This window comes from Pagrus major, chromosome 10 (assembly GCF_040436345.1).
Source record: "Pagrus major chromosome 10, Pma_NU_1.0".
Lineage (NCBI taxonomy): Eukaryota > Metazoa > Chordata > Actinopteri > Spariformes > Sparidae > Pagrus > Pagrus major.
Window position 1 is genome coordinate 21,885,027 of NC_133224.1, and position 26,961 is coordinate 21,911,987.

At 40.4% G+C, this 26,961-nt stretch overlaps 1 protein-coding gene across 2 annotated transcripts in view; it reads right to left on the reverse strand.

Moving 5' to 3' along the window:
• Positions 1–8,984: 8,984 nt before the first annotated feature.
• LOC141003212 (protein Dok-7-like) overlaps positions 8,985–26,961 on the reverse strand; it is a 34,919-nt gene continuing 16,942 nt past the window's right edge. Inside the window, exons 7-13 of one of the 2 annotated variants that reach the window (XM_073474501.1) lie at positions 26,157–26,953; positions 23,474–23,522; positions 22,717–23,295; positions 21,777–21,865; positions 19,353–19,422; positions 12,629–12,808; positions 8,985–10,075 (exon numbers count right to left, since the gene is read on the reverse strand). In XM_073474501.1, coding sequence (XP_073330602.1) covers positions 9,939–10,075; positions 12,629–12,808; positions 19,353–19,422; positions 21,777–21,865; positions 22,717–23,295; positions 23,474–23,522; positions 26,157–26,953 — 1,901 coding nt within the window. In that variant the 3' untranslated portion in view covers positions 8,985–9,938. Of the gene's footprint in view, positions 10,076–12,628; positions 12,809–19,352; positions 19,423–21,776; positions 21,866–22,716; positions 23,299–23,473; positions 23,523–26,156; positions 26,954–26,961 lie in introns of both variants that reach the window. The other variant, XM_073474500.1, reaches the window with a different exon arrangement.

Consider the following 26,961-nt stretch of genomic DNA (forward strand, 5'->3'; position numbering starts at 1 on the left):
TCATTTAAAAAAAAAGGGCCTTTTGTTTCCTCGAGATAAAAATAAAACACCCCTTTATCACGAGAAACTGAGCTTTGTTTTCTAGAGATAACAACCTAATTACCTTGTGATCACAAGATAACAGAATTGAAAAAATATTCGGAGGCACAGTTGTTCTTGATTTCTATAGTTCACACAAAATTTGTATAACAAACTTAATTATAGGGGTAAATTAGAAACTACTGTGGAGCAGTTTTACTTGCTTTGAAAATATTTGACTGCATCCTCTTAAAGGTTTCAAATGACGCCACAGTCATTTATGATTAAGCATTAACTAAACGAATGTACTCTACACTAACTATGAAGCCAGAGTAAGTAGACCATTAGCTTACCCAAGCATGAAGACAGGTAACAGAGCGGCACAGTTAACCTGACTTTGTCTATAGGTAAAAACAAATAAACCTATTAGCACCATTAAAGCTCACAAATGAATACACCATATCTTGTTTGTTTAATCTGAAGGTGAAAATGTCAAATTTCCTTCAACGTTTACTATTTATGCTAAGCTAAGCAGCCGCTTGTTGTAGCTTCGTATTTCCATCGAAGACATCCGAGTGTGGTATCAATCTTCTTGTCTGACTCTTTGCAAGAAGGCAAACAAGTTTATTCTCCCAAAAATGGCGAGCTACTCTTTTAAATATAGAGATCAGCCTTGCACATCTTGAAAGAATACAGTAACAGGAAAGTTGAAAAGGTACAGCACTGCCCAGGAACCAGAGACGTGGCATCAAAAGACAACCTGTGTGAATGATCCACATCTAGTTTAGCTTTGCTAGCGAACAGGAGTGTAGAGATGTGAACCTGTCTCACATTTTAAATAGACAATGGTGCAAAAAGAGGACACAGTTAAAGCTCCGCTCCTGGATTAGAAGTATCATCATAACATTGTCAGATTTGTACAAGAGTATGACACAGTATCTGCACACAAGTCGAGTCACAGGTGAGATAATCTCACCAATATTCTGCTGAGCAATGGTTATCTGTTTTCACAGACTACACCTCTGAAACCTTGTGACTCATCTCTGAAATATAAAGTCTGGTGTGTGTCGAGTGCCTCATTTGATTCTTAATGAGCTAATCAGAGGCCACGTTTTCTGCTGTGCACAGATGTGCCGGTTTCCCCTTCAGTGTACTGAAAAACACGAAAAACAAGAGAGGCTGTAGCTTCTGCTGGAGCTCTGAATGCCAAGATTATATAGGGATCATTCAGCCAACCAGGTGGATAATAGTGTGTTTTCCTGAGCAGGTCACACTCGGTCAGAATGTGTCAGACATAATGCAGCACACCGACAAGCCTTCTGGTCCGGTCATACTCCTCCAGGCCTCCTCATTTCGGGATGTCAGTGTCTTACTTTAGGGGGCGCTAAGTGCTACATGCCCCTTTTAACTGTGGCACAAAATGCATTAGGTGTCACTTTAAATGTGATAAATGGGATATCATGCCACAGAAGGAAAAGGTGCAGCATCTACACACTCCCATACAGTAGGCGGTGGTATTCACCTTTAAATTTAGTTTGTGAACCGCTAATGAAGATGAAGGAAATAGAGAAGGAGAAGGAGAAGATGAAGAAGTCGCAGAGGAAGAAGCAGAATCCAAACATGTGGTGTAAAAACAAAAAGTGTAAAACAAATATATATATGATAGAAAGTTGTTTTCTCCACTGGAAGAGGGCACTTCATCACATTTTGTTCTCTGCAGGGGCACCCAGTTGGCACTTTATCATGTTTTATCTACCGAGGGGGAACTTTGAGCTTTCTTGAACATGGGGGCGCCAGGGGCGGGTGACTGCCTGTGATTTTCTTCCTGAGAGGGCTCCTGAAAAATAACATCTCTGACCTTGAATTGTAGGCTGGAGGCTGCACAAACAAGAATGAATTTAGATGACAAATAGATCACAAAACCAGAGAATTAAGAATATATTTCGCTGTCCAACTATAAGACGTCATGCAGCGCAAACTTTAGCTCACTGTTCAGGTGGTCGTTTGTGGACTGTTTAACTGCTACTTTCTGTATCAAAACAACTGAAATGCCTATGATTGAAATGACTGTTCATTCTAATGACGGGAAGCAACTGAAATAAATCTAACATCCCAAGAAATAGCAATCAACACAAGGAACCAGATGTTGCTCAAAATAAACACTTTTCTGATTTGGCGACAGACCTTTAGAAGATATTTCCCTTTCCCGAATCAGCAAGCCATTTAGAAGATCATCTGTGTCGTGCCGAGTTGAGTCATACTGTGTCACACAGCTCTCACTGTGTTAAGTGCTCTGCAGCTTTTGTTATACATGTCTGTCAATCAAGATATCAAGATTCAAACAGCAGGTTAGTTAAAATAAGGTAAAGATAAAGGATATAAAAGTAGAAAGAAATTGTTAGTTTATAGTAAAAAACTCATCATCTTCTTTAGCCATCAGTGCTTCATTTTGTCCAAACAGAGGACTAATGGAAATCAATAGATGGTATAGACAAGACAAAGGTGAAAAATAAAAACAACAAAGCTAAAGATGTGCTTCAGTGGTGAGGTAATGATGTCACTAAGTGGATTGTTGTTGTTGCACTTGTTCTCTGAGCCACTCGACACAATGTGTTGTTTTTTTTCCCCTCTCAGTAACGGTCAGCAGATGAGCGTGAAAATTTCGAGCTGAAGTGTTTGTGTCTGGCTAGACACCCATTGTCGTTAACTGCTAACAGATAAAGAACCGTCTCCATTTGGTGCATTATGTAACTCACACCCAAACGAGGCTTACTACAGCAGCACAGCTCAGCCAGCGTGTCACAGAGAAAGGAGGAGGTCAGGAACAGAAAATAAAGAAATAACATTTTATTACGCGTAGTAAAATGCAGCAGCTGTTGGACCATTTCACACGATTTCCTGCAGGGATATGATTTTAAAAGCTCGAATGTGTTACTCGCCTGAGCCGAGACGGTCCAATCGATATTTGGCACCATGATCATCAGGCTGCGAGTGAGTGAATCAGAACTGCAGATTAGGCGAGTAGCCTGGAGCATCTTCATAGATAATGAGAGACTGAGAGATGACAGATCGAATTTGTTGGATGGGAGCGATTGCGTCCAAATGCCCTTAACGTTGTGGTGTTATCAGGGCCGAGACAGAACATTTAGCCCGCGGAAAGTCTTCCCGAATACAGTTACACTCTCATTTTCCATCATTTCTACTTTCTACAAATGTTGTAATAGTTTCAAGAACTGTCGACGTGAGGAGGGCAGACGTCTTCAGTGTAGGAGGAAACTGAAGTGAACTACACCTTTTATAAAGATTCATTAACCCAGTTGTTTTAGCAGAGGTGGGAAGTAACAAAGTACAAAGACTTACTGTACTTGAGCATTACTTCCTACACTGCCTGTACTTTCTTACTTTTACATAACAAAGTTGAGTCAGCACTTTTAGTCCTTTTTTTTAACACAACTATCTATATTTCTACCTGAGTAAAGAATGCGTGTACTTTTGCCACCTATGCATTTTAGGCAAACCATCCAGTCATAGGCAGAAATTCTGGGGAGGCACCAGAGTGGACATGACCCTGCCATCCTCAAAAATAATATGATGCAAGACAAAACGACGTAAAAGACGGAAAACAGACAGAGAGGGAGACTCGAATGGGGAGAAAAGGCGCAGCCACATGAAGGAAACTGAATCAGGTATCAGATTCTGACACGCAACATCCCCCAAATATATCACTGTAAACACAACTATGTAATTATAAAACACATTGAGAAAAGCCGGACGTGCAATGTAGCGCTCCTTCAAGGTACAACTTGAATTAATATATCTAAATCTTTCATCTGCACTTTTGTTGCTACATGGCTATCCGATCGCAAACAGGCCAAAGAAAACACTGAAAAAAGTAGTAGTCCCCTCCACAGTAGATATCGGATTTTTGAACAGATCTGAAGAGCATCTTTGAACACTCAGTACATCTCATCAGGTGAATCAATGAACATACAGTATTAAGAGAGCTAATGTTCCATCACTGATGTTCTGTTCAAGGTGTGTATTTTCAGTTTCAGCGGGAGTTCACGCTGAGATCATGATGGTGTTTGTATGCTTAGCTGTCCTTAAACCACGCTGAATGCCTTCAATATTGCAGTCTTATTAAGCCAGAATGTAATTAGCAAATTATAAAAGGCAGTTACCAGCGTAAATGTACAAGTGAGAGGAAACTCAAAGAAAACAAGCTGCGTCCTAAAGAGAATGAAACCAGCGTTGGAGGGAAAAAAAACCCAAATAAGATCAAGGCGTTTCCCCTTGAAGTGCCTCGTGGGCAACGACTGCAAGAGGCCCTTTGTGTGTTTGTGTGAGACATTAAGGGGTCGTAATTGAGTTGGGCTGAACGAGGCCAATGACCAGGAACCAATGACCAGAGCAAAAAAGGTCAGTGGCTGGAGTTTATTGGGTTGCCGTTTGGAAATGCTACTGAACCCTGCAGGCTTTGACCATTTGCAACAAATCACTTCCGACAGATAAACCGATCAGCTGCTATTTGTGGAAGCATAACATTTACTTAGAAGCCAAGAGGTTGTAGGTTCAAGCATCAGTGCGCCAGTTAAGAGAGCGTTGTTAAACACTCAGCAAAGCCGGACTCAACACTTGTGACGTAGCGTGCTCCAGATCTGAAAACAACTGCTTCATAACTCGGTTCATGAGCCGGTCTGACCTCTAACATTAACATACTGTCACATACGGTCCGCTCTGACTCGGAGTGTATCTCAAGCAACGACATTCACCCTACAAATGAGTAATTCCAGTGTCCTCTATGCTCTCTGTTGCCGTGCCAGACACCACCTGAAGAACACGTGTCGCTCTGATCTAATTTATCGCCGTGCGCTCCACAGAATGAGAATTGATTGAAACAAGAGGAAATGAGTGACACGAATGACAATATCATGTAGTGAGAGAGGACAATTAGCAGATCGATAGTCACTGGGAAAATAACGTTGTTCTGTTTGTCCGAACGGTCAAATTAATGATTTTGTGATAACATGTCGGAAAAAATTAGATTAACCTTCAGTGGCAATATCGCACAGCATGCAGAGGTGGAAAATTGTTAGGTGGTGTTGTAATTATCACGTTGAGACAGAGCAGACTGGGACACAGGTACATTTTTCAAAATAAAACACCCTGCACAGACTCGGGATAGTGAAGGTGAACTGTGCAATCAACAATTACCTCATAATAATACATTAAAGCGACCTGTCTAGAGGCTACCTTAGAGTTGTGTTTGTGTCCTGTGAGCTCTGGTTTGGTCTCCACCAGCTCCTGAGGGAACTATCTGGCTCTTAAACTGCTTAATCTGTTCGCCAGCCAGTCGCTAACTTGCCTGTTGGCTGTTTTGTGCTGGGCAAGTAGTGCACAGTGCTTTCCTGATAAAAGCTGTCTACTGCTGGTGGAAATACGGCTAATGAGAAGCAGTGACACTGAACCAAAACAATGAGCTGAAAGACAATAAAGCGCTCTGTAGAATCAAGAAATGATTCTCTGGCTTTCATATTACACAATCATTTAATCCATTGTCATTTCAAAAATGTTGATTAGTGCAGCTTTAAGTTCCACAGCAGAGTCAGTTTGGATGAAGTTTTTCCATAAAATACTTTCTTATCAACGGCTCACAGTTACTTCTTCATTGTTATTTAGAACTGTGCCTATAGGCTTTCCTCATGCTACATATATATATCCTTGTACTGTAAATTAGAGACAGGGTTACCGCAGAAGTCAAGTAAAATGGTCATTAGACATCAGAATCTGAAAAAAACAGTAATGTATTAAATGTTCCTTTTGGTACTTTTTGGCAGAAATTTCCTGTCTGGCCTTCAAGTGCTGTTGCCTGAAAATAATCCATCTTCACAGTTCCTGCATAATTAATTAAATTTAGTCTTTATTCCAATAAAGTCCTGTGTAAGGAGAAGTGAGATCAGTGATGAAGTACCAAAAAAGCAAAGGGGGGAAAAATGACCTTGCATGAATAATTAAACAGATTGAGTTGTTTGAATTTGTTTTCTGACAAGTAAGTGCAAGATTGACAAAGGGAAGCAGACAGTTTGATTTGCAAGTACCAATTACTTATTCAGTAGATGTAATTTTCTTCGAGGCGAGAAGGAGATTTCAGATAATTGAACCCGTACAAAGAAAAGAACTGAATGGCCCTTGGTTTTTGTACACTCATCTACAGCCTTTGTTCTTTGAATCCAATGTACACACAGATCTGAAGAGGTTGTATGGTTACATATCGGTATGAAGGCAGCCTCAAGGTGTCAAGAACTGAAAGAAAGTCTTCAAATCTGCAAATCCAAATCTATTAACCAGTAACATGCCGTTTGACTTGACTCCAGGTCTTTTCAATGTCTAGGCGTAATATGTGCCCATGCACGGCCGGCCTGCTGCTGTCTTTTGTTCTGCGATCTCATCAGATCAGGACTCTTTGCTTTCAGGTTTTCAAGTTTTTAGGATGTCAAGTCTCAAGTAAGTTAAACGTGACTCAACCCTGAGAGACAGATGGTGGTCCTGAAATAGACCTGTGGTGTATCCACCGTTGGCGGGCACGGTGGAAAATTAACATAGATTAAAATGAACAAGAATTGACAAATTGCAATGCAATTACACACAAGCTGTCTGTGGATTTGCATAGTCCTGCCTGTGTCTCATTGGCATTCACATTAAGTGATCAGTATTTGACCACAGAGACGGCCAAATGCTTAAATTCTCTTCTCTCTCCAGCTAAATTGAATGAGTAAACGAGTTTCCAAGAAACACTTAGCTGCCCTGTATGGTTTTGTTCCAGGTCAGTGAGGTTAATATCCATAGTGCGAGTGACTGCGGGAGAAGCCAACTGGAACCACGGCGCTCTGAAGGCTGGCAGACTGTGCACCACCATCTTGAAAATATGTGGAACATGAACATTTTTCCTATTAATAGTACCTCTGTGTGAAAGCTTTTAATTTGGACCTTTTAACAGACTAATCTGTAACACACTGTGAAAATAATGTCTTCCAAAAGCTCTCACACTGCCCCGATCCTTTCTGCGAAGATGTTTTGACTGCAGATACAGACTGAATCTCTGCTGAACCGCCGGTCATCTGACACCCTCCATGCAAGCTCTGCAGCTGAGTCACAATTACTGGAAGCAAACCTTGCTCCATCACAGAGCAATCACCTGTCAATCAATAGCGCTCTGCCACAATTTCAGCGATTCTAAGCCTGACAAAGTAAATATTTGTGTTTGATTCCACAGGTGTTCCTGTTATTAACTACCTCGTGTGGGCATCCAAGGGACAAGAACAAGTCTGGGGCAAGGTAAAGATTGTGTCCTTTGTTCAAATGCACATTTAATTCATACTTATTCTAGTGGCTCACTCCAGACACCATATCATGTGATAAGTGCACTGCATGATGCAATTAAGCAATTAACATCCAATCATGCTCTGTGGCAGGTTTAAAAATGCTGAGCAGGCCCAGTTGATTCTGATTTTGTATCAAGCTGGAAAAAGGAAAAGATGTAAGTGACTGCTCAACTGGCTAATGTTTCAATAGGAACAACTAAAGTTATACATTTAGATTGAAATAGCGTAAAGAGAAGATTGAGGTACATGCCTGAGGTCTTGATTCCTGCAGTGAGGGGATCCAGTGGCTCTGTTGTGGGTGGCACTCTGCTGCATGGCATGGTTTGGGTCCACTTATACCTTTTTAGAGGGAAGGTGAGAATCAATTGAAAGCTGTGATCACCTTAATGATGAAACATTTCTATCCTGATCAGATGCCCCACCCCAACTGCTAGAATAAAGTCCCCAGTGTAGGTTTCTGAAAACTACGGATATATAAACATTTCTTTAGGTCCAATTTTCAATTTTGTGTTGTGACGACCCTGTGCTTATGATCTGGTTAAGTTTAGGCACATAAACTACTTTAGTAGGGTTAAAAAAATCATGTGTTGGCTTTAAATACCTGCTGTGTTCACTACAAACATGGCCAGAGAGATGTCCTGCGGTCTTGTTAAAAACACCCAGTTTTGTTGCTACAAACACGGCTGGAGATGTCGCAGCTTCTCTCCAAAAATATGTTTTTTATTGCCAAAACCATGGCTGAAAATTGTCCCAACTCCCCTTAAAAATACCCATGCTTATAATTGTTGCGATGCCCTGGTCCCTCGTCAAAATTATCCAGAGGTTTCACACTCAGAAATGTTGAAAACACAGTCTTAAACTGTGGTCACTGGCTTGGTATGTCCACCACCATCCCCTCCACATCCTGATATGAAAATCACAATCTAGGACAGACAGAATATATTTTGGACTTCCATCCCTCCAGTAGACTTGTAGAATCGATGCTTCGGTGTGTTGAAGCTGATCCATCAGCATGTGGTGGCCCAACACCTTACCAAGACCCTTTGGTCTAAAGATGGGTGCCAAATTAAAGGAAAAACTACTAATCACATTAAAATCGTACTGTTGAATAAAAACAAACTCATCAGTTGTAGGGATGCTTTATATAATATCGTACCAAACTGGTTTACAACTGTACATGGGGGGAAAATCCCATATATGACCTACAGTACCTCTAAAAACAACTGAACACACACATCAAAGCTGTAGTTATGTTATAAATAATTTACAAGAGAAAAATAGCGCCTTGGGAAAAAGGCACTGTCCTTGAACTCTTTCAATACATCTTTACTGTACATAAATTATGCCTTCACATGTATATTTTATGACAATCCACATCACCTAAATAGAAAGGAAATGTATTTACAGATATCAAAATAGAGTATGAGACAAAAACAATACTGAATATTGACTAAAACAGCTCTAAGAAACGTTTTTTAGATAATTGTTTCCATTGTTGTGGTTTTGGTAAAAACGCCTGTGTTCACAACCACTTCACTGAGTTCATACAAAAACTTCAAATACTTAATTTTGAAAAACAAAAGCCATCACTACCACATAGTCAACTCCGGGATATATTTGTTGCTGCTGGATGAGTAGGATAATCCAGTGATTTATGAAGACTTTTCCACAGTATCCTGTTGATGCAGACAAAAACAACTGCAACGATGAGATTCTGTTCCTTTGATAAAAACACTGACTGATTAGCTACACCAAATCATGTGGAAGTATTATGCAGAAACATTTATTTTTACAGTTATCCTGTTATTACTTAAACAAACATGAATCTTCTCTTTATTTTCTCAAAGCGATCCTTAAATCTGCAGCATTCTGAGTAAGACTGGATGGAAAGCTTCCCTAAATATGAATATACTAAAAAGTGAGTTTCGTGCAACTACGTGTGGAATTACTGATGTGGTTGTCACAGAGGTATAAATGAGTGTGAACTTCTCGTGAGAATCAACCATCTCCCCTGCCTCCGTCACCCAAACAAGGACAAAAACAGCGTATTGCATGTTATTAGGGACGACCCGAGTGAGCTGTGAAATGCCTCTGCCCCCGGGGGTTTACTGGGACCAGTGACTCAGCTCAGGACTGGCACATCTTCCTCCACTTTCGCCTCAGGCTCCAGCACTGACATAATGCCATTTAATGAGACGGCCAAGTCCACAAATGAGACCAAGATTGAAATGCTCCTCCTGATCCTGTGCCAAAACCATTCTGAGGAGGCTCCATCTTCAAGCTGATTTGAGATGACAGAGACAAGTCTGAATCGGAGAAGAAGTGGACACTTGGCAAACGACCGTATGGAGCAACTTTGAAAAAAAAAAATCTGTATTCAAGAGATGGAAGAGAGAAGGAATCCCACAGAAAACCTCAGAGGATCTTTTTGAAACAACCCCTCAGAGCCATCTTTCTAGCAAACTTTACAGTTAGATGAAGTACGCTGGTCTTGGGCAAAAACATCCTGCTGGGATCAACAGTTCAGTGATGAAGAAGTCAATGTGGCGTCCCCTTTCTTCTCAGATCCAAAGTGTGCAGGCCCTCCTGCCGACCCAGAGCATGTTGCGTGCCCACTTTGTGGGCCGTCTCTGTAGCGGTGATGTCAATCTGGGCGTACTTAGTGGAGCTCTTTCCTGTCGAAACATAAAAACAGACCCTTTTTTAACTCGAAGAAAGTTACAGAGTCATAGAAACTCCACACTTTCTATTCTGGCTTGCAATGACAAAGCTAAGTGCTTTTGGTAGCAAATTAGCAGCCACTTAGCTTAGCTTGGCTTAGCATAAAGAATGGAAACACAGGGAAACCACTAGCATGGCTCTGTCCAAATGTAACCAAATCTATCTACAAGCACCTCAAAAGTTCAGAAATGAACACATGTCAATTGTGTAATCTGCATTAAAAGCAAAAATGTCTTTATGGGTGGTTAAAAAAATCGTATTTCTTGATGTAGTGGTTTCCTGGATACTAAAACTAGTCATTTTTATACTTCAGTTTTTGCACATTCTGCTAAAATGTGTTAATTATCGAATGTCAGAGGTGCTGGTTGGCAGATTTTGTAACCTTCAGATGGAGCCAAGCTAGCCATTGACCCATTTCCAGTTTTAAAGGTGACCTATTATGCTCTTTTGTTTTTTTAAATTCTGTGACTTTGTGACATCACACTACGTCACCACATCATACATTTACATAATTTATCTCTTGAGGCTAGCTTGGCACGCGAGAATTGATTAAGCACAGCTGCTCTGTTGTTGTTAGCTGTGCTGAGTCAGGCGTGTGTCTGAGCTGACCAATCACAGGACACTGGGTATTCGGGGGGGGGGGGGCTTTAAAGAGACAGGAGTCTCTTTAAAGCCCATTGTTTGGACAAAAGAATAATCATTAACTGAAGCACATTAAGCAGATTTTAAGATGAAGGACAGTCTTGTTGCAGGTGACTACATAGGCTGATTTATTTAAAAGAAAAACCCTCCAAACAATCACGACTAAAGAGAGTTCAGTGTGAGGCGGATCTCTGCCCTCGCTGCCAACATGATCACTTAAGGTGTGCGCCTGAGCAAAGAATATGCAAATGACTCGGCTGAAGCCTTTAAAATTCCCCTCATGCACTGTCTTCCATATGCACGTCACTAGCGTTGCCATCATATGAGCCCTTCCTTGTGTGAAAATCAAATGGGCATGAAGTCAAGATTTAATCACAGAAGCAGAATGAGCATGCAGCCCTGCCTCCTGCTCGAGTTATGTGTTTTACAGTCTCTCAAGGAAATCAAACCTTAACAACACATCAATAGTCCCAGGAGGAGGATCCTATTTGAGCCACTGAAGTCACAGCTGTGATCTGAATGCCCTGTGACCCCCTTTCAACGGCAAGATGGGACACCCTCCTCCTAGGTGACAGATTAATGAGGCTGCATGCCGCGATTTAAACTGTATTGCTGACATCAGATATTAACCTCTCTCGTGTCGGAGCCCGAGCGGTCCTCGTTTTCCTGAGGGCAATGACGCTAATAGCCGACTTGTCTGTCAATTACAGCTCACTGCTGCGTCTCTGATTACAAGAACGCAGCTGTCTTTTAGTGAGACGAGAGGAAATCGGCTCAATCTTTTCGGAGCGATTCCTGTAACTCCGACAAAGTAAAATAGAATTACAGAACAATCATGTGTCGAGGGTGACTTTTCATCCCCGCATGGTATTGATATCCCGGTTTATTTTCAAGTTGATTCTTTCATATCTGTCTGCAAGATTTGAACAGAAAATGTGTCATTTACAAAATTGCTTTTCCACAGTGCTGCACAAATAAGAAATCCTTGTACGCGGTGTTGACAAAGATGCAAACATAAGGCCAGGGACTGAGGTCGTTTCACTTTCATTTTCTCTTTCGGGATCAGCATGAAAAAATAAAGATTGTTGCAGAAAACTCTCTAAATTTTGAAGACTATCAAATTGAGATATGAATGAGCAGTAAAAGGCGTTCATGATCTTCTAGTTTATGATGATTGGCATTTACAGCATGTCTAACTGGGCAGTACTCTGATACATGAGTGCACAGATTCATACTATGATCAGATTTATACAGTGGAACAGAGCATTAAAATCAAGTAAGCAGGATTTAATAATAGTGTCTGATAATAGCAAAGGACTACTGTGTGTCTGCCTGTTTATGCCTTCATTAAGGTTAGCTACCAATCTAACTATTGTTAAAATTATCAGTCAAATAAGGATAAATACCATAATTCAATGTCTCTGACGTACCTAGGATAGTTTTTGTTACCTGCCGGCTGTCTCAATGTTTCCTGTTTCAAAACATACTACAAGCATGACAAGAGAAATTTGAGATATTCCGGTGAAATTTCCTTGTTAAAGTGTGGACTACGCCTGGCATACTCTCCTGCCAGGATGGTTCACACTATTACTGATCAATAGGTGGCGGCAATGTGCCATCAAAGGCAGTGAAGAAGAACAATGCATTTGCATGCTTGAGGTGGTTTTTGCTTTTTTTGTTAATTAATGCGCGTAAAAAGTTGGTGAATATTGAAATCGCATGACTGATGAGCTGTCCAAACCAGATGGTGAAAATGCACTTCTTGTTCACTTTCACAGTTGACTTTAGCTTTGCTTGACATTTCCACGGAAACACAGCCACCATCAGCACAGTTCCTTGAAAGTTATTTCAGGACACATCCTTACTTGGAGGTGGGAGATGTGCGACGGCCCCTCGGGTGCCAGGACCTGGCTCCTGCAGCTCCAGCTCCATGTAGTTGAGCTGCTTCTTGGATGTGGGACTAACAGGAATATTCACATACGTCACACCTTCGCTGCGAGGCCTTTCAGGAAGCGGTGCCTCTGGGGGGAAAACTAACACGGCCCCTGTAAGTGCAAGAGGAGCAAAGTGCTAATTAGTTTGAACACTTACTTTTTTCAGTACAATGCCCACAGCGACCAAAACCCACAAGTTATTCATCCTTCTAACAAGATTTGTCTGTGTAGCCGCAGTCTGTATGTCAATGCCAAATAACTCTATTGTCACACATAAATGACCCATGCACTTGTATTTGGATGACCGTTCCTTCATTACAATGAACATGGCCAGTTATTTCACAGGTTTTTGAATGACTCAGTGTTTTCTCAAGGAATTCAGTTCCATTTCTCTCCACTGACAGCGTCCCTTTAAAGCAACAGTATGACCCTTTTATGTGTTTCTAATAGTTTCTTCACAACAATGGAGTCACACTGCACAGAGGAATAAGCTCTACCAGACAACACATTGGATTAATTCACTGTTGGTTTTCGCCTTTTCATGGGATTTGCTGATAATATTTAAATGATAAAATAACACCAGTTTTACAGAGATACTTATTTGAAACAGGATTTATTTTTGTCATAATGACATTAATTAAAAGATAATGATGAAGGAATCAAGAATAAGGCTGGAGTTATTTGTCATTATAACATTAATCAAAAGCTAAAAGATTTCCCCCTCCAGGGCTGACGGCTCTTGAGGCAACAGTCCTTATCAACAGCGTAATGTTAATTAGACTGATTCAAATACAGACATCTGTAATAAAATGACTATTATTTTCAACAGTTAAGCACAGCAACAGATTACAGGATGAGCAGCTACTCTGACACAAAGTGTATCCTAGTGAATTGCCCTCTTTCCCCCCAAAGGCTACTTAGGAATAATTAGCTTACATGCCCCAGAGATAAATTAGGAGATACATTATAGTCATTTTGCTTGCTTTGTTGCCCATTTAATTCCACCATCAGAGCTCTGTATCCAATAACCAATTCCTTCATTGAACGTGTGAAAATATCCTGATGTGTTCACTGACCCAAATTTCAAGTCTACAGCCTGATATTCATTGACTATGAGTAAAACAAAAATAAACACACATCAGCTTTGCAAAATAACACAAAATTCATTTTTTTCCAATATTTGCGACACCAACAGAGGTACACATCATTGCAAGATTTCTCTATCCTGGAATTATCGCCGGACGACCAAATAAAACGCACGGTCACCTTGACTAAACTAGTGAATTTCTCTGGGTTTGATGACCATTTTTGGAAACATAATAACGAAAGATAACGTAAGTACACAACAAAAAAAGGTCTAGTCGTTTTTAGACATTTATTGCAGAACACCTATATATTATATCTTTAAAATGACTGCTTTAAAGCATGTGCATTTGCATGATTGATCTAAGACCAGTGTACTTAACTGCTGCTGCACACAAGCAGTGTTTCATTCTGAACCAAGCATCTCCAAGAGTCTATGCAACTGATCAAACAGTGCAGTCAGCAGAAGAAAAAGGTCAAGTCAAACTAACAGGAAATGTCGCCTCAACCCATTTCAACTGAACAGCTTTTCCTGTCAAACACAAATTATAGCCACAGTGTTGCCTAAAGTGCTCTGCCCGTGTAATTTATAGCGCTTGATAAATGGTTTACCTGTCATAAACCTAAAAGCACCCCAGATAAAGAGGTGCACAGTCGAGTTCAGTGCCGACTCGTTCAATGCTGTTCAGCTCAACGTCTCATTGATACAGTTTCAGAACAACAGCATTAAATATGTGCATATTTCAGCTCTGTGACACGAACCGTCCGATGCTTTTATTAATGCCTGTATACACAATGTCAGCAAAGATAGCTACAACCTTCAGAAACAGTGGGAGAGTACACTCAAGGATATCTGAGAAATTTGCATAACTTGAATACTTCCTGTTCTCCCCTGTGAACAGTGACGGGTGATGTAAGATATACTCCATATCTCCTGAACAGCGATAGAGACGTTTGTTGCTGATGTTACCCCCAAGCTTGTTTAGGTCATTGTTGTCACATGACAGAGCTGAGCTCTTCCAGCAGTTAACAAGGATGGCCCAAAATGCTAAACTTTTACAGGTTTTTAAATATTCTAGCCCAGTTTAAACAGAATCCACTCTGCTTGTGTGTCACTGGCTGCATTGTTTAATCTATAAAAGGTTTTGAAAAGAATGGAAAAATGCACATCATGTGTCCCCGAGCCAAAGATATTCAGTTTACTACTATACTGTATGAGACAAAGAAAAGCGGCCAATCCTTTAATTTTTTGACTTTTTCATTAAATAACGGACTTAACCGAAAAATCTATTATCAAAACAGTTGCAGTTTAGTTAGTTACAAATCACTAAGCTACTTATTGTCCTAATTGTGAATGTACAAACTAGAGCCCAACCAGTAAATCAAGATTCTTATCTAAAATGTCTGATTATGTTACGGGAAAAAGAATATTGGCCAATAAACGGTTGATTTATAGTTAAACATCAATTAATAGTCACTCCTAACAAACAATGAAATGCTTTATAAACACTTATTAAGCAATTGTTTATTGTAAAGATGCAGCTGAGGTTTATTATCCCTTTTTAAATGGTTAATAAATACTGTGTAGCTCATCTATAAACATTATTTGGATGGCCATTATAAAGTTACAACTGATGTTAATAAACCTTGATAGTTTATAAAACAGTCAAATAACTATTAACTACAATGTAACTATAAAGCTATAAATTTACCTTATTTTTATGATGACTACTATAAAGTGTTACCTACGGCTCACCGCAATACTATTTTTTGGATTCTTTGAAGCTTCAATGAGAATTACCTGCAAATATTCAACGCTTCATGTAGGCATCAGTTACCATGACAACAGAAGAAGCTTTGCAGTATTTGGATCAGCCCTCCTGCCATTAAAGTGCTTATGTAATTCATGTCAAGCGCTGTGCAACTGTGAAAACTATTAACCATTAACCAATACAACAATTCAACCGAGCACTACCACTTCATAACACAACAAACAGCGCTCATCTGCACCTGTAAAAATCAGTTGAGCTCACTTCACGTCAGTAACTGCAAGACTACTGATGCCTGAGGATTAGAGAGAATATCTAGATCACAGAAAACAGGTAGTTTAGCTACACAACAGAAGGCAGTTCATCTGAGGATATATCCTGCGAGAAACACAAACACTCATGAGGCTCTCTGAAAGATGGTTCTTATACACCTCCAGCAGTAAATAAAATGAATTAATTTAGTACATTCAGTCCTGTGTCAGAATCATATCTTCAAACTATGAAATGCTGCATAAAATACTTTATTTTAGTTTCCACAGTGATGGGTTTATATTTCTCTGTTTTGCTACAGCTGTATTGTGATGAAACCATCGGGGCTGTACTTTTTCTACAGAGGCTGGGTAATACACAACGTTTGGGTGACAAAAAAGATTTCTCCTGCTATTGACTCTTCCTTAATGGCAGCAGGCAGTGGCCATTACCTGCAGCTCAGAGGCATCAACCCCAGGGGGCTCTCATACAATCAGTGAGAGGCCATTAGACGCCAGCAGAGTCTCTGTGGGTACAGCCTTTGGCAACATCTAAGAGGCCTGATACCTAATTGATCAGGCACCAAGCAGCCCCTCGCAGCACTGTGGGGTTTTATAATGGCTGCCATTACAACAGTGGGTTTGCCCACAGCTCTGAGGCTGAGGGGACGTTTCCATAATACACTTTGTGAGGCCTCTAGGGTCGATGTTAGAGGCAATACCTGGCTGAGCTCAGTGACCCGGACTCACAGAGTCAACTGCTTCTTAGGGGAAAAACACGGGTCTAATGACAGCTGTGTCTTCAGGGTGAGAGGCCCGTTTAATCCGGTTTTCCACCCTTCACGTGTCCATTTTGATGCTGTGGCTTAATGTCACGTCATCTAAAAGATTACCATTGAATGAACAAACCTCTTGTTAAACTTCTCTGGGAAACTGAAATACCAAAATTTGCCGAAAGCCAAAATTTCAATCATTTCAAGACTTTGTCCTCGCCAGTTTCACCCGCCAACAAAATGGAACAAAACACGAGCAGATTCAACATCTAAAGTGCCAAACAGTTTGAATAAGTTGCTGATTGCGGACGTCTATATAGGATTCTTTTTCCCTACATACACTTTTATCATAAAGTTTAGATACATAGATACATTTTTTAGAGAGAGACATACGGTGAACCATTAAAATTGCTGTTATTGCACAATGTTTTAGAGCCTTAAAGATTAGTAGTGCTACGGGTGAATGGCCACTAAAAACCTGAATTCTTGCACACTAGAACAACCTGAATAGTTTTAATATGAAGCCAAAATAAGTCAATATCACAGCATTAGTTGTAACTGCTAACTGCACTGTTTTAATATGAAGTGTTACCAAACTACTATTATAACACATACAAATTTTGTATTCATTTCAGTTGCCATCGAGCCTGCATCCTCATGTAAACCTGTGCCCCTGGACTTGGCCGCCTCCAGCACGTCCCCGTCCATTAACTGCCTGCTGAGGCAGGATGATGGGAAAGATGACATGGGAGGCAAGCTGTGTGTGTGTGCGTGCGTGTGTGCGTGTAGGTACATGAAACATGACTGATGGGTTTGGTGCCACACTGTGACAGCTGCTGGGACTTTCTAGAGCAGGTGTGCATTAGACTGAGGGCATGTTTCTGGGTGTGGGATGCTTAAGTGGCCAAACGTCCCCTGACAACTGTCCCCTCACCTCACCATCAGGGCAGGTATCCTGTCGCGCATCACTGCACTCTCTGTTTGGTTACATATCTGTGTTTCCTCCTGACACAATTGGTTCTTATGTAACTTGAGTTTAAGGCGTTACATAAAGCACTGATGAAGAAATAGAGTCAGCCCTCCACTACACAATGAAAAGAGATCGCTGAACTGAGTCCTTTATTCTAAATTACCTTTAAATTACTAATGTGACTCACACCTGTACTTGCTTTACAGGCTCATAGTTAGCCCCAATGTGTCATTCTAATGTACTATAATTGCATTTGAGCCACAGGTCTGATTCCAGTTTTCTTTTTTGATAGTATGAAGTATTATACAAACAAGCATTTACCTGCAAATTATAATGTAAGCATTTTACAAAAAAGTGAAATAAATCAAGAAAATAACACATTATTTATGATTTGGGTTTTATGGTTTGTTATTTAATGGTAATTTCACATTGTTTTTTTTTAGAAATGAATCAAAAGCTGATAAAGATTTGCAAAAGACTTTCCTTTCAAAGAACTGCTCGATTTAAACTCAAGCAAATATTTAATCATCACTAATTTATTAATGAAAACTCTACCTTAGCATAGCATTAATTGGAATTAATTAACAGGAATTGTAAGAATTGCACACTGTCTCATTGTCAGATTACACTGTTCTGTCCAGGAGACAACCTGGTAAATTATTTTGCCGTTTACAGACTCATAAAACAGAGGGTTATTAGTTAAAATTGTCATAATTTCATTTTATTGTTCATTTCCTGTTTTATTTTGAAGATTCATCCTTCAATGATTTTCCACTTCCTGTCTTTGTCATTTTCCTGCCTTTTGTACACTTCTGTGTACACCTGTGTTTCATTTGCTCCTTAGCTAATGTGTATTTAAGTCTGTGTTTTATCTTACTTATTTGTTGGTTCTTCTGTGTCCTCTTTGTTCCCACTTTGTTCTCTGTGGTTTCTGGTTTGTCTTCAGTTTTGTATTTCTCTTTTTCCTGCTTTTTGTTATTTGTGTTTTGGACTTTGGATATCAGCTATCAGCTTACCTGCCTTTGAGTCTGCAGTTAGGACCTTACCATTTTGCAAACCTCAACAAAAATCCCCTGAACCCTTATCTCTATTTCAAGGGTATTTCCAGAATCCTAAGCATTCTGTCTGCCACACAATGAAAAGGAATCTTTATCACTCAAACTAATCTGGAGTCATAGAACGGAGATTTCAACCCATGAAGACTTTGGGATGCAGTTGAAAGCTAAGAAGTGGACCTCGAGTCAAGATGCTCTATCTTATATTTAAGGTGTATGCACTTTCAGTAACTGTCTTTTTTATTTACAACTAGGTTGAAGATTATGTAAAGTAATAATGAGAATAAATTAACTTTTTAATGCGGGCAAGGAGATGTCACTTTGGCTGTATGCAGCACTGTACCGTACGTGTCATGTACAGGTAACTACTAGCAACAGTGGCCGTTCTGCCTCTTGCCAGTCTGCTATTTTCAGACACTGAAGGAGCTTAATTGTGTTTATTCATTCATTTTAATTCATGCACACCAAGCAGCAGGTGACGCGCTTGTAGCTACGTTGATTCAGGTGCATCACGATGACTCATCCATTTAATTCACTTTCTCTAAGTGTGTCCTTGTTATATTAAGACACCTGGATAATGCACGGCTGGAAACGTTCAGGGCACTAAAAAAAAAAAAAAAAAAACCCAAAAACCCAAAATGGTCCATTGAACAAAAAAAAACAACCAAGCATCCGTTTGTGCAGCTACAGTCACAACAATCTGTTACGTTTAACTGGCTTGGTCATCACTGGGTGTTGTGATGTCAGCCTCACTCACCTTCAGTCTCTTGAAGGAACCTCTGCTGACCACAGCTGCCCATTAGCTCGTACTTGCTCCTTTCTTCTCCCTGCAAGACACACAGACAGAAAACAACTGCTGATTTACTTTATTTCCTTTAGGTATGTGACTATGACTTTCTCCTCAACAGCTCCTTGGACACATCAGGTATTTATGGAGCGATATTCAGAATTTACTGTATTACTTGTGGAAACAATGTCTGAAATGCCTCATTTCAAGAATGGGAGGGGTAACCTTGCCTTTTAGATTGCTGCCACATAATCTATGATTCCAGACAGTCACTGTAAGCACAGCTATTGTGGTGGGAAAATTGGCAGTGGAGTGCATCCATATTGCTTTTAGTCTCACTGAGAGGCCACAGTGCTCACGAAGAGGGATTCCTTGATGGGACCCTCATCACGCTAGCAATGAATGAGGCGAGCACATGAAAGCAGATCTCTCTAATGGGCATCAGATGATTGTATTGGTGCTTTTTCCAGCAGTTGCTTACTTCATTTGATGACTGCTTGAATTGTTTTGTAATAATGGTGCTCCATATCAGGGTACTCCACGGGTCAATAGTTTGCAGCCTGGAGAATGAAGGGAATCAATTTTTTATAAAGATTCCATATTATGTTGTTTATTTCTTTGAGAAATACACTTGTTTGCTCTCTTTTAATAAGTTGGATGAGGAGGTCGATACCACTCTCATGTCTGTGCATTAAAGGTGTAATTTGTAGAATATGGCCAGAATTCGAAAGTAGTAAACTTTTTGGCTGATACACCCTCAGCTGCCAATTAGTTAGGTGCACCTGGATAAAACTAATGCCATAAAGACCTTAAAGCTGATTCAGCCTCTATAGAACAACATAAAATGGCAGTGACAACTTCTGAGGTCATATGCAACCCTACTGCTCCCTGCTTCACTTCTTTTAGCTGAACGAACACCTCTGAGATTAATCTGTCTCATCACACACCCATGCTCAAGTCTATAGAGCATAAGGTTATGCCTAAGAGACTGCACATACATTAAGTACAGTATGATTTCAGACCATCACATAGACTGGGATCATCGCACAGATGGGGCTTTCAACAAGGGATACCATTTCATCATACATACTGATCTTAAACACTGCATATTTTAATGAGTTTGCCTCCGGTTGCACACATGTAGTGAATTATTGTAAAGGTGAATTAGGCTTCTTGTGCGCTTTAGTCCACACATGTACATAGCTATTATGACTTGGGGCATCTGACGTGAGTTTGCATAATTGATCAATGGCCAAAAATACAAAAGCGTCTCTGGACATTTTAAAATTTAAAAATACAGTGCAAGGCTGAGGCATCGCCTTGACTTTCCTCAGGACAAAGGCCTATTACTTTCACAACATCGCCTGTTTCAGGGAGTGTTTGCTTTGTGTCTTATACAAAGCTCTGCTGTAAAAAGAGATACGTATTTGTCCATTCATTAAGCCCTGAAACGTCCATGTGGTGTAGCTACTTTTTATTGCTTTCTGCACAATTGAGGTTGTTTATATTAAGATCGAATTAAGAGGATCATAGTAGGACATTTAATTGTAAAAGTCTGTTTGCAGGCACTACATTAAAAGCAGATGTGTATTTCAGTATATGGAGTGAAACTGTAATTCTCTTGACAGTGACTTAAAATGCTACTAAAATATTCAATATAAGAGAATTTATAAAGAAAAAAAATGGACATTATGAACTAACATTTAAGTTGGGTTGACATTTTTATATCATTTGTGAAAAGAAAAAAAGAAAAAAATGGGATGGTGATGTATCTACAGGTATAGTATCTTAGGTTTTTATTAAGAAAGGGACTGGTAATATGAGTTTTATTCTTCCTGCTCCTGTTTGGTTCATGGAATGAGTATAAGTATTGTGTAAAAGTCACTCAAATGAGCAAAATTAACCAAATAAGAAGGAAAATATGAACGAGGATCCCCTGTATGTGCAACCAGTCATATTCGTTATGTGTTTTTTCATCATTTATTTTGCTAAAGTTTGTCAAACAAATTATCCATACCTTTCACCCTTAACATGTGGGGACTGATACAGACAGGCAGACGCGTTTCTCAATCATGCTTGCATTGCATTTTGAAGCGCAATGTACGCGTAAATCAAGTCACAGCTTGTTAAGCTTAAACTATTCGACTAGAGTAGCCAAGAAAAACTGATGCAACACATTCTGACATGATGATTTCAGATATTACTTCAGCCTCCTTTAAAAACTAACCCCTAAGCGGTTAATCATTATAATTCCAATCAATAGGTATTCCCACGATATCAGACATTTTCCCGCAAAAAATATTTAGCTGAACTCTGAGCACAATGAGTTACACAGTCAAAATGTGTGAGCGGTTGATATCATAAAGCGGATTAGAGAGTTTTGGATTGGCCTACCTCCGAGTTCCTCTCAGGCGCCCGACTCTCCATGATCTCATAAGCAGGATCAGCTCTGCGTCTTTCCTCTTTACTATTAAGCCTTTTGTCTGGTAGGAGAGAAAAATATAGTGTGTTTTAAAAATAAGAAACTAAACTGCATTTCTTATTTTTTTTTTTGCCAGGGAGGAAAATAATCCCACACTGTGCCTTTTTAATCCACTTTGTGAATCAAAGCAGACAAGGTGCCGTCTTGGGAATAAATGCAAGATTTCCGGCAGATCCAGTGATGGGAACAAATAACAGCAGATCATCTCACTATATCACAAACTATTAACTCACATGGGGAAAGAAGAGCAGTACTAATCACAACCTGCATGCTGGTTAAAAGTCTTCACATGCAGCAGACAATTAAGCGTCATTTAATTAAAATCTCAACACTTATCACTGATACCTTCAGTTTCTTAATGTAGAAAGGTTTTATTTTGGAGCCTGACCAACACATCAGCATTAACACTATTATAGCCCGACTAGTAGAGGATTTTTAAGGTAGATAAATGTCTGAGAATTAAAAAGAGAGATAGATCTGCCCAATTGTCATTTTTTTTGTTTGGTAAACATTTCTGATAAGGATTCCTTCAATTTTGTTTTGGCACAAACAGTCTCTATTAGAGCCTGCAAATCCATTTTGATTTTATAACTCTCACAGTAATCCCCCTCTACTCTTCACAGCACTCAAAAAGTTTAGTTGTAAAAGCAATACAACAAAAGAAAACATCACAAAGTGCAGAGAGAAAACAAGGGAGTTGATTTAAAAAAAAACAGAAGCCAGGAGGAAAGTGTGTTTTTATTGATGATAAAGAGAACAACAGAACAGAAGCAAAGAGAAGATCAATTTCAAAGCACTGAGGAGGAAAAGGACACCAGAGGAATTGCAGAAGCTTTGAAGAGGGCCTCTTACCTTCGCTGGTCGCCGTCCGACAATTCATCTCTTCATGCTGACAATGGCCGTCCACATGCTGTGATCCATCACTGCGAGCTTGATGGAGCAGCTCCTCATTAGCAGCAACTTCGTGTTCTCGGCTTCTCTCCAAGGGCAGCGCGGTTGGAAAGGTTCTTAAGGTGGAAATGTTCCTGTTGCGGTACATTTCAGGAGGTGTGATCCGTGGCAGTGGGTGGCAGCGCTCTCCCTGACACTTGAAACAGTTTTCATAAATGACAGCTCTTCTGTCTTGTTGTGAATCTTGTGTCGGTGGCACACAGGTTGGTGCAGATTTGAGCTCATTTCCAAATCTTGGCCTCATTGACTCATACAAGTTCAGTCTGTTAGCCTTTGCCTCTGGCTGCCTGTCTGCACTTGGAAAGCCTAACAGATCAGCTAAGAGACTGGCTAATTTCTCTCTTCCTTTCTTTGGTAGCGGTGAATCCTCACTCGTCCTCACAGAGCCAGGGGAGGCACAGGATTTCTCCAGAATTTCCTTCACTGCAATATAATATTCACTGGCGCTGGGTGTGCGTGGTGATTTGTCAACGCTTTGATCTGCTGGATTGAAAATATGATGTTCTGGAGGCAAAGACACCCTTCAACGCTGTTCTGAATCAGGTCAGTCAGCTCTGGCTTCTCCAGCAAACAGTGAATGCTTTTTCTCAAACATGCATCAACTCTGTTCAAAGATGCAGGAATCAACGCATGCAGTACTTGAAGTGATTACACTTACCTGGTATGGCAGGTATCACTGATCCACTTGCAGGGATGTACGGTGTCCCCTGTGAGACAAAACAGAAAAAAAATGCATAATTAACATTTTTAATGCGCACTGGCTTAATTAGACGGTAGTTATGTGATCTATAGTGCCCTACAAGGACAAAATGCAGTACATACATATTTGGTCAAAATTGAGAATCTCACTTTTAGACGTCTGTTTTGAATTTTAAGAATTATTATGCCGACAGAACGTGTAATTCCCCAAAGAAAAATGAAAAACTAAGATGTAAAATTTGAAAGGACAGGCTGGAGTGACTACACTCCACAGCTCGCGTTAGCTAAAGCTAATTTACAAACTTTGTCTGACCTGTTTGCTGCAATTGAATTGTATTTTAAAGTATTTTCATAAAGGCTAAAGGGAACACATCACCCAGTGCAGCCGCATGGTTCATTTTTAGTAGTTTTTGGACAACAATGGAGCTTTAGTGGCACCGAAGAATGAGATATAACAGGTTTTGGCTACACAGATAAAACTTGTTAGCAAACCAATGCTTTGTTGTTTCTGGCCTTCTTTTGTAGGATATGTTGACGGTTATACAATATGATATACAATATCACCAGCCTTCTCCTTTTGAAAGCTCACCACAGTGGACTGTTTAGTTTCTGTGAGGTGTCAAGGCTGTGAATGTCACGTCCATAGCTGTCAGATGACTACATCCATCACAGAGAGCACGCTCCACACTTTTTCTTGTAGTTTTATTAACCACACTCCCCCTCAGTATGTTTTATAGTACAATTAATTCTGATAAATGATCATAATTAATGTAAATAATGTCAAAAGTGTGAAATTACATTTGTTGTAGGATTCAAGTTATGGTTTATTGTTTTCTTTTGAACTAGCCCTCTAACTGTGAGCCAATAAACACTACAGGGGTGGATTGTGTTGCTCACGCTGAGGGTGAGAAATGCCCTCCCACACTGCTCATGTCTGATCCACCAGCTTCTGGCCAATAACTCTCATGTTTAATTTAGTTCTCTGAGGAGCGACTAAAGAGAAACAAAGAGAAACAGAACATTTTATTTAGATAATCAAACGTGTATTCTTAAATAAATGCACTACCAGCAGGTGGAGCTATATGTTTAGTGTATTCAATAAAAGTGACCATCACGGACAAAGAAGCTTTTACTGAGTTTGCACATGGATGTTCAGATGAGAAGGAAATCTAAATCATAGCTCAGGCTCAGCCTTAAAACAGTGGCGCTCTCACACCACAAATACATGAAATAACAACATATCACAGCCAAGCAACAAATCAAAGACTAAAAACTGATTTCTCCTCAAATCCAACATGTCTGTCTTTACTTCCAGCAACAACAACCAAGGGAAGCAAATTAGTTGGCAACTATTTTGATATTCAGGTCATTTTGAAGCAAAACACCAAATATGATTTGGTTTCATAAATGTGAATATTTACTCATTTTCTTTAGGGATTGACAAATGTTTTTTTTAAAGCGATACTGACAGGATTATTAATAATCAAGGAGACTGATAACTGTTATTTGGAAACATATACATTTGCTGTGAAAATTAAAATCTTAATCTCAAATTAGAAAAACTATCAACAGAATGTAACTTTTACCTCTTTTACACTGGCAAAAAAAAACCACTTACACCAGCTGACATCTGGCTGCTGTGCACAATGTGAATGTATACAATTAGGATTTGCTCCCAGGTGAATCAACCCTGCAGCAGTAGTAGATCAGTTGATGTTGACACTGAACTGCGAACTGCACCAGAGCACATTTTCATTCATTTATTTCATCGGCAGTCATACAATAAAAAAGACGAAAAACAAATTCTGATTATCTGAAAAATCTAACAGGCTTCGAATTGCTTTACACCTCATCTTCCTCAACCTCGTTATGTTAAACTCAAACAAGTGAGTTAAATATGTAAACTAGGCCATTGCTAAATTGTGATGGACATGTATAACTATCTTCAAACATTTTAGGAAGCAAAGATTTAGAAAATAATGAATCGATAATGAAGATAGTCATCAATCCAAGAGGAATCAAATTCTGAAATGGCCGTCAGCACCATCAGCATGATTGCCGAGCCAAGAAAAAAAAGCAATATCACCTAGGAGACAGCTCAAAGTTCATACTGAGAGCAACACCTCAGATCTTATTTTTTTACAAAACAAAAGCTTGGAGTTTACTTTTACTTCTCATAAAAAAGGACAACACTTCCTTAAGCAAGTATCAAGTAAGAAATAGGAGGTAGAGGTCTGCAAAGAGAAAAGCTTCAAGTGACTAACAAGGTCTAGATCTGCTGGATACAATGACAGCGTCGACCTCGCTTGGCTGCTAAAATGCTAACTTGTTAGACAGATGGGCCACGAGACTGTTTGCTGTTTTGACACTGAGCGTAGAGCGGCATCACCGTCACCGCCTGCACGATACCACAAAGGTCATCCTGACAGCGTGCCGCGGAACAGATGATAGAGTGATGATAAGGCCTGTTCACACAAGCTGCTACTGTATGACAGAGAGTTACACAACAGAGCACGTTCAGGAGACTATTTGTACGGGAGTTTTTTCTAAGTCTTGATGCAAACAGATGGCTAATAAAAAAATTAAAAAATACACCACTATTTTTTGCAACAACTGACACAGAAAGATTTTTCTCTACTCACCTTAAATCCACCACAAACTGAGCAGATGGTCACGATGGTTTTGGAGACAGAGCTGCAGATGTGACATGAGTCTGGGTGTTCACTAGAGGGCACCACCTTGGTTTTCTTACTCTCCTCTGAGGGACCCTGTACGTGCTCACCCCCTGACTGTCTTTCAGTAGTTTCTGAGTGACCCTCACAGGTCACGGCGCAGCTTTTATCCTCCTTTGTTGAGTCTGTTGTGAGGCCTGAAGAGGCTGGAGTGTCCTTAGTTGGGGTGGAGGGTTCATTGTCGTTGGCACCCCCACTTCCCTCCTGTAACAGATTCCTGGGGGTGTCATAGACATACCTAAGTGATGTGGGTACCTGGTACTCATGTCCAGGGGCTGTGGGGCAAGTACAAGGGCTCAGGTCTTGAGCCAAGTGGGGAGGCAAGCTGAAAACAGAGCCAAAGTCCTCCCCAGGGTTGATGTCCAGGCTGCCTGTGTAGGAGGAGAAACTTCCAGAGTAAGAGGAATGGCTGCCAGTGGCGATGCCGCTGTCAGACGAGCTCTGCCGGCCTATCTCCTGGAGCTGCCGGGGGGGCTTGGCAGCAGGTCGCGTCCCGCCTCCCTGGTTGACGGAAAGCTTCTCGATGCTCTGTAACGCCACTTTGGCGCCTGCGTGGACGATGTTTTCAGGTGGGTTGGAGGCCTGTTCGCTCCAAATAGCCAGCCGGCTGCCGATGCTGCTGTCCGATTGGCTGGTGTCTGACGTGTCGGAGGAACCGGATATGCTGCGGTCGTCTCCCCCAGCAGACGGGCAGTACGAGGATGAGGCTACACAG